General features: G+C 39.8%; 1 protein-coding gene across 1 annotated transcript; it reads left to right on the top strand.

Moving 5' to 3' along the window:
* Positions 1-6,566: 6,566 nt before the first annotated feature.
* LOC148804256 (uncharacterized) lies at positions 6,567-7,571 on the top strand. Its single transcript, XM_088900335.1, has one exon. The coding sequence runs from the start codon at positions 6,567-6,569 to the stop codon at positions 7,569-7,571; it is 1,005 nt and encodes a 334-aa protein (XP_088756461.1).
* The last annotated feature ends 475 nt before the right edge of the window (positions 7,572-8,046 follow it).

The following is an 8,046-nucleotide window of genomic DNA, read 5'->3' as shown; positions in this document are numbered from 1 at the left end:
GCCGGTTTTTGTACAAGGTTAATTGAAACTGAACCATAATTTTTGGTTTTTTAAGAATATCAAACCGAAACCGAACTGACCTATTCGGTTAACCGATTTTTTGGTTTGGTTTTGGTCAATTTTTTTGGCTGGTTCGGTTTTTTAGTTTTTTTTGTTCACCCCTACCGACAAGGTCTTCGGGATATGTCCTAATCCCTGGCGGAGCTGTCCTCCTCATCCATACGGGGCTCCTCTTCTTGGTCGTGCTTATCCATCCTACATGGTGCTGACGTGACCAAAGAGATATGATGGCCACGGAGGTGCCACGTAGCACCCGAGGCCAGCTCAACCATAACCTAAACAGTAGAGCATACCCATCCTCCTTGATAATTCCTTATGTTTTTCTTGGTGCTTTAACAAAGTTTCATATTGCCAAAAAAAAGTGGAGTTTAATGCAACAAGTGCCATAAAAAACCTCCATTGCCAATTGAGGAGTGGCTCAATTTGCATGTTATGGTTTGTTCGAATCTTGTTACACCAAATTTGGGGGGAAGAAGTTATAAGTGTGGTTTGTGCTACTCAAAGGGACCCTATGGTTAGCAGTGGCAATTTGGGCGGGTTGGGTTGGGTTTGGTTTGGGTTGAGCTTCAACCCAACCCATATAATCCGCCAACTCATTAATGACCTAGTTATATAAAATTAAATGGGATGGGTTCATCCAAAACCCGCTTCAACCCAATCCAACCCACCCAAACCCATTAATCTTATATTTATGTACTTAAAACAAAAAACTAAGTCCTTCTTGCCAAATAAGTTAGTCATAGCTTGGTGGTAATAGTAGTTGCTATTTACACAAGTGGTAAAGGTTTAAATCACATTACATGCATGTTATTTTTACACAAGCAGCAAGCCATTTGATTATTTTCGAGTTTCGGGTTTGACTGAACCACTTAGATTCAAACCATTCAGACCAACTTGAATTGTCTTCGATCTAATCACGTCAAGGGTGGTTGAACCGTTTAGATCTAGACCAATATGATCAGACTAGACCAGACCGGTTCAGTCAATGACAGATTGACTTGGACCGGCCCATATGAGGTTTGTGCATGGGTTTGTGACCAAACCGACTAGCCTGAAATGGGTCAAGAGAGGTAAATCAGACTGGTTCGGATTCGGGTCGAGTTGTGTGGATACAAATTTGGTCGGACGATCCAAGCCGGGCAAAGCAAGCGGGATGAATTTTGAGACAGACTGGGTCCGGACTGAACCATCATGCCAGACCTGTTTCAGATTTGGGTTGGCTCGGATAAGCCTGTCCTAGGTCGGGTTGGATTCAGACAGGACTGATCGACCTAAAAGAACCGAACCGAGGTGATCGGGTCTGTTCATATTTAGACCAAGTTGAGCTAGTCCTGAGTCGGGTCAAGTTGATTTGGATTTATGCGATTTGGGTGAGGTATGTTGATTTGAGTCAAAACTAATTTTAGTCAATAATTAATGGAAAATTAATGCATTAATTATAAATTATTTCATTCAGTAGGTTGGGTGAAAAATTGCAACCCCTACCTATGGTGGATTTGGGGTGTCAAATACCCCCTAGAAAAAAGAACCTTCATCATTCTCTTTTCAGCCTTTATCAAATCAAGTGAGATTTTTTCTTTATTATTCTATCCTTTTGGGTGACTTAGAAATCTAGCATCCTAAGTTTGTCATTTTTTTTTCTATCATATCTACAAGAAAAATACTATCTACCCAATTTTACTCTCAAATCTCTTCCTAATGTCTTTTTCTAATTGTCTTTTTTTTTGCATAGATTAAACAAATTAAGTTGTTTCCTTTCTTCTAAAATGTTGGGTATAACAAAAAAATATAATATCAATCATATGGATGATTCATTAGAACAACTCTAAAAGAAACTTCGATGATGGGGAATCCTATATAATCTAAAACATATGATTGATCATTTTAACAATTTGAGAAATTTAGATTTTAAAACTTGAAATAAGGGTTTATGGTTGTTTTTTTTTATGAATGGACGATATTTTATTAAAAAGAGATAGAAATAGTACAAGCATGAAGCACCTTAAGAGGAGGCACGAGATGTTACCTCTCCTTAAAGGTGGTTCCAAACCCAACTCTTTTCAGATTGCAATTAGAAATTAGTCAAAAATAGAGAATCCCTTGAAGCCCCTTGTTTAGCTAAAGAATCTACCAAAGCATTTGCCGATTACTAACCCACTGAAAGCTAATTAACATGGTTCTCGTAAGCCATTTGACTTTTTTGATGACGTCCCTATATCCGTAAACAACAGTTTATGGGTCCGACATCCATCCCACTATCACCTTAGAGTCTCCTTCAACTATCAAATTAATCACTCCAAGTTGGTTGGAAATTTGTAGTCCTTGTACCACAGCTAATATCTCAGCCCTTGTAGAGTCTCTATAGCCCACTGGCCCTGAGAATAAGGATAGAATGTTGCCATCCTTATTCCTCAAGATCCCTCCTATACCTGAAGGTCCTAGATTGCCTTGATTACTCCCATCAAAGTTCAACTTTACAACTCATTCCGGAGGGGGTAACCAACTTGCTTCTGTTCTACTTTTCTTGGATGATGTGGAGGCCACTGCTACCCAACTCCTTCGAAGGCCATCACTAGAGTAATCTGCAAAGAGATCAGTAGTTTTTAGCCAAAGGATTGCCCTTGTCAATATACAATCCTTTATTTCAGCAATGCTTCTCTCATTCTCCTAGAAAATTCTAGCATTTCTTTCCTCCCAAATGGTCCATAAGAGGGCTGCCCTAATACATTTCCACATTACTTTCCCTCTCTTTGTTGGCCAACCAAAAAAAGATGGATCAAAAAGCAGATTTACTTCAGGAGGCAGGTTCCACCTGTACCCAAACAGCATAAAAACCCAATTCCAAATATTTATTGTAAAAGAGCAAGAAATCAGTAGGTGATAACAACCCTCATTTACTTACATAAAATGCGCCAATTGGGGAACAAGCATGAATAAGGTCTCTGTTTTTGTACATTGTCCACAGTATTAATTTTACCATAATACACTTTCCAACAAAAAACAGCAATTTTAGGTGAAATTGGCCTTGACCAGACTTCTTTAATTGGGAACAACAAAGGGGAAGGAGTAGAGCATAGGGACTTAAAGAAGGAAGAACAAGAGAAGGAGCCATTCGAGGTCAAAGACCAAATTCTTCTATCTAGTTTAGGAGGGTCCAAACAAACAGAATCAAGTAAAAGTGAGAGCTCAGAGGCAAAATTGATTCCTCATCCCTCAACCCTTTACGGAACCCAAAATCCCAATTAAGAGACAATGAGAGAATAGGGGGGAGAAAGAAACATCGAAACAGATTCCTTTTTATAGAGGGAATTGAAATTGAAAAAAGGGAGGGATAGAGGTCTTTTAATGGTTGGCTGCCCACCCAAACATCTTCCCAAAAAAGCATAGAATTACCATTGTAGACATCATGCCTTACGAACTTGAGAAATTTTGGGAGGATGCCAAAAATCGCCTTCCAAGGTGTAGTGAGTGTGGCTCGTTGAGATACCCCGGCATTCCAACCATATTTAGAACAACCATGGATACTAGCCACCACCTCATGCCACAATCTCTCTCTTTCTAGAGGCCACCTCCATAACCACTTGCCCAAAAAAGTTCATTCTTATTTACTAGGTTCCCTAACCCTAAACCCCCTTGTTCATTGCTTCGACTCGCCACCTCCCATCTAATCAAATGATCCTTTTTCTCTACACCTGGCTCCTACAAAAAATCCCTCATCAACTTTTCTATCTTCTTGGCTTCCCTAACAAGTATCCTAAAAATAGACAAAAAGTAGATGGGTAAGTTTGCGAGTGTGGCCCTAATCATTATTTTAGACTTATAATTTATGGATGTTGTAAATTCTATCATTTTATCTTAATTTATCACTAGAAATAGTAGCAAGCCTATGCTGGGCACAAGTAACATTTCATTAGATAGAGGGAGATAAATTAGTTCATTGTGCATTTATAAAAAAGTATTGTGAAAAATAAGTTGAAAAAACATTCCTGAATTAATAAAAAATTGTTAAAGTTAACCAAAAAAATATTTATGCATGAAATTACTTTTGTAGTTCATAAAAGTGTGATAATTTTTAATTTGATGTAATAGTTGTCTAATACGATGCAACAAAACTCTTTCTTTATAGATAACATCGTGTCGATTATGCATTTCGACCTTTGGGATAAATCATAACTAATGTCAATGAAAAATTGAATTTTTCTATCACACAATCAAATATGGTCAATGTCTAGTTAACTTACCAAAAATCTTGAAAAGGCAAAATTTTTCATTTTCACCTTTTAAATATTTTTTGAAGCTCCATCTTTCGAATATTAGAAGTAAACTATCTCCTAAGCAACTAAAAATCAAGCAACAGCACTTGCAAAATCCCATAGTGAGAACTATGAGAACTAGGGGTGGCAATGAGCCGAGCTTTTCACGAGCTGCTCGAGCTTGAGCCCAATTCAATGACTCAATTATTAAATGAGCCGAGCTTGAGCCTACTAGAGCTCGGCTCGTGAGGCTCACGAGCCAGCTCGAATATATATATTTGATATTTAATGTATATAATATATATAATAAAATTATAGAAAATAATATATATAATAAAAATATTATAATTATTAATTATTATAATTCTTAATTTTTTAAATATAAAATAAAAAAAGTTTTTATATATAATTTTTATTTTTATAAAATATAAAATGAGAAGAGTCGAGCTGAGCTCGAGCTTATGAACTTTTGACTCGAGCCGAGCTCGAGCCTTGTAGAATAGTCTCGAGCCGAGCTCAATCCTGGTACTATTCGGCTCAGCTCAACTCAAATCCACCCCTAGTGAGAACCCTAACCAACTAGGGAATTGAGGGAAAAACCTATCTAACCACAGCCAAACAGGCGAACCCATAGGATGTGGGGCCTAGTTTTAACCACGGGATACTGAAGAATTAACTCCAGAGGGGTCTAGCATCCTGAAATTGTCATTTTTTTTTCTATATAACAAAATACTATCTACCTAATTTTGCCTCTCAAATCTCTTCTTAATGTCTTTCTTTTATTTTGTCTTTTCTACATAGCTTAAACAAGTTAAGTTGCTTCCTTTCTTTTAAAATGTTAGGTATAACAAAAAATCTAATATCAATCATATGGGTTATTCATTAGAACATATCTAAAAGAAACACTAATAATGGGGAATCCTTGATAATCTAAAATATATAATTGATCATTTGAACAATTTGAGAAATTTAGATTTTAAAACTTGAAATATAAAGGGTTTATGGTTGTTAGTTGACATAATTTATTTTTATATGTTGAGGATCCTGTCCTTAGTAGTCGACTACTATGTTCTAGTAGTCAACTACTACTAGTAGATTGCTCTTAATAGTCAACTCCTATTGGCATGAGTTGTCAAACTAGGAGAATATCCCTTAATTCTAGGGACAATTCTTATCTGTAGATAGTGATCCCTTAAGCCAAGGGATAATTCTTATCATAGTAGTTTGTGTATAACTAGGAAAGGTGGAACAAGGCCTGTATATATAAACTCATTCCTTGTAAAGAAAAAACAACAAGAAAAAGGAAGAATAAGATCTTTCCTTCTACTCGAGTTATCATGGTATCAAAGCATATCGGTCCATGACAAACCCACCTTCCTGGCCGCTGCGAATCTTGGTCGCATGGAGGCTGTTGGCCGCAACCAATCTTCGGTTGAAAACGCAGGTATCGTTGTTCTCTTCTTTGGTCAAAGGAGGTGCTCTGCAAAATCTTGGTCGCCGGCGGTTGCTCTGCCAAATCTTGTGGTCTTCTCTTTACCTAGAACTGAAGACTCCATCGTGATCGTCGGTGGTTGGCCGCTGCTACTGCCGCTGCAAGTCCTTGCTGAATGCAAACCGCCTGGTACGAAGTTCACAACTGCCTGCCTCTTCGCAATCTTCTCTACAAGTCGGTCTCCGTTCTTCGTGTATGCAACGACCGAAGGCATCGTTCTCTGACCCTCAGCATTAGTAGCAATTGTTGGCTTCCCACCTCCCATCGCTGCCACTGTTGAGTTCGTCGTCCCAAGGAAAGCCGACTGTGGAATCCCCAACGACGCGCCGCTACCATTAAATCCCTAACCGCTGCGACTCTCCCCCTCCGACTCCTCCTTGATAGCGGCTTTGATCTGTTCGTAGGTTGCCTTCTTCTTGAGTCTTATGGTGAGATCCACCACGGAGACATCCACAGTTGGGACACGGAAAGCCATACTGGTCAACAGTTTCAGTTGGTAGAGGCCATGTGGAGGATCAAGTCAGTTACACAAGAGTTGTAACCCCATTTGTTGTCATACCAGAAAACGAGCTTAACAATGTTATCGTTTAGGGCAATTCTAACCTTGGCATCGAAGATGCTTGACCTGCTGTCACCCACGAAGTCGGTGGAAACCACGTCATCTTCCGTGTAACCCAAGATTCCCTTCAGCCTCTCCTCAGACTCTTCCCTCTTCTGCTCCGAGACACCATTAGCAAGGACACCCTTCGGCAGATACAACCATGTCCGATTCAGAAACCTTAGATCCGTCTGGGGAACAACGATCCAACCCTACTCTCACCGAATTGACTACCGGAATGGCTGAAATTCTGTACAGACCGACCTCAACTATAGATACTCCCGCCGCTCAAATTGGCATCAAGTTGGACAACACCAACTATGCTTTTTGGTCCCAAGTTGTTGAGATGTATATCTCTGGCAAAGACAAATTGGGATATATTAATGGCGAGCTTCCCCAGCCTCCTCAGACTGACCCAACCTTTCGAAGATGGCGTACGGACAACGCTATTGTCAAGGGCTGGTTAATTAACTCCATGGACGTATCCTTGATCGGTAACTTTATTCGATTCCCTACGACAAAGATGGTGTGGGATTCTGTTGCTACTACTTACTTTGATGGCAGTGATACCTCGCAAGTATACGATCTCCGGTGCCGTGTGACCCGCTTGCGCCAGTCTAGAGGGCCTCTTGAAAAGTATTATAATGATCTCCAAGGTTTATGGCGTGAAATTGATTTTCGCCGTCCAAATCCAATGGGATGTGCTGCGAATATTGAACGTTACAATAATCTTCTTCAAGAAGAGAGAGTGTATATTTTCTTGGATGGCCTTGATGACAGACTAGACAAGATTCGAGCAGATGTACTCCAAATGCATCCGTTTCCCACTATTGAACAAGCATACGCACATGTTTGTAGGGAAGCTATCCGGCAAAGGGTCATGATCACCGGTAACAATATTGAAACTCCAGGAGCTGTTTTGGCCTCTAAAGGTGTTAAAACTGGACAACCTAGTTCATCCTCAACGGGCTCTCTGTCTTTGAGCAACGGAAAATCTAGTATGTCCTCTAAATCTCGAACATCTTCTGGTGGAACTAAGTGTTCTCATTGTAGTAACTCAAAGCATACCCGAGAGAATTGCTTCAAATTACATGGCTACCCCGACTGGTGGCATGAATCCAAGCTCGGAAACGTCAAGACAAGGCTGAAACTGGTGGTAAGGCTATGACGGTTACAGCAGAATCCCAACTTTCATTCACACCACCTGGTGAATTACCACAAGGAGACGTACACCTCTCAGATTCAGGTAACAATCTTCCCCATAACACTGTTGATAGCAATGCATGGATACTTGACTCGGGGGCTACCGACCACATGACCTATGATGCTACTGATTTTTCAAAAACTTCACCACCAAGACGGACTACAATTGCTAATACCAATGGGGCTATATCTCCAGTCACAGGAGCAGGCACTGTGACCTTGTCACCTACAATATCCTTAAAGAACACTTTGCTTGTTCCCTCGCTCTCCCATAAATTACTATCTATTAGCCAGATTTCCACTGATCTAAATTGTGTTGTGCTCATCTATCATACTTTTTGTATTCTTCAGGATATTCTCACCAAGGAGATAATTGGGCGTAGTACTAGGAGGGGGGGCTCTACTACATGGATGACCTTAGTACTGGTCAAGCACATCAT

This window comes from Nelumbo nucifera, chromosome 1 (genome assembly GCF_055504915.1).
Source record: "Nelumbo nucifera cultivar China Antique chromosome 1, China Antique-T2T, whole genome shotgun sequence".
Taxonomy (NCBI): Eukaryota; Viridiplantae; Streptophyta; class Magnoliopsida; order Proteales; family Nelumbonaceae; genus Nelumbo; species Nelumbo nucifera.
This window is presented reverse-complemented; position numbering and strand designations above follow the sequence as displayed.

Excerpts from the sequence above, each read along its gene's own strand:
- LOC148804256 (XM_088900335.1), top strand. The coding sequence starts at position 6,567 with ATGTCCGATTCAGAAACCTTAGATCCGTCTGGGGAACAACGATCCAAC.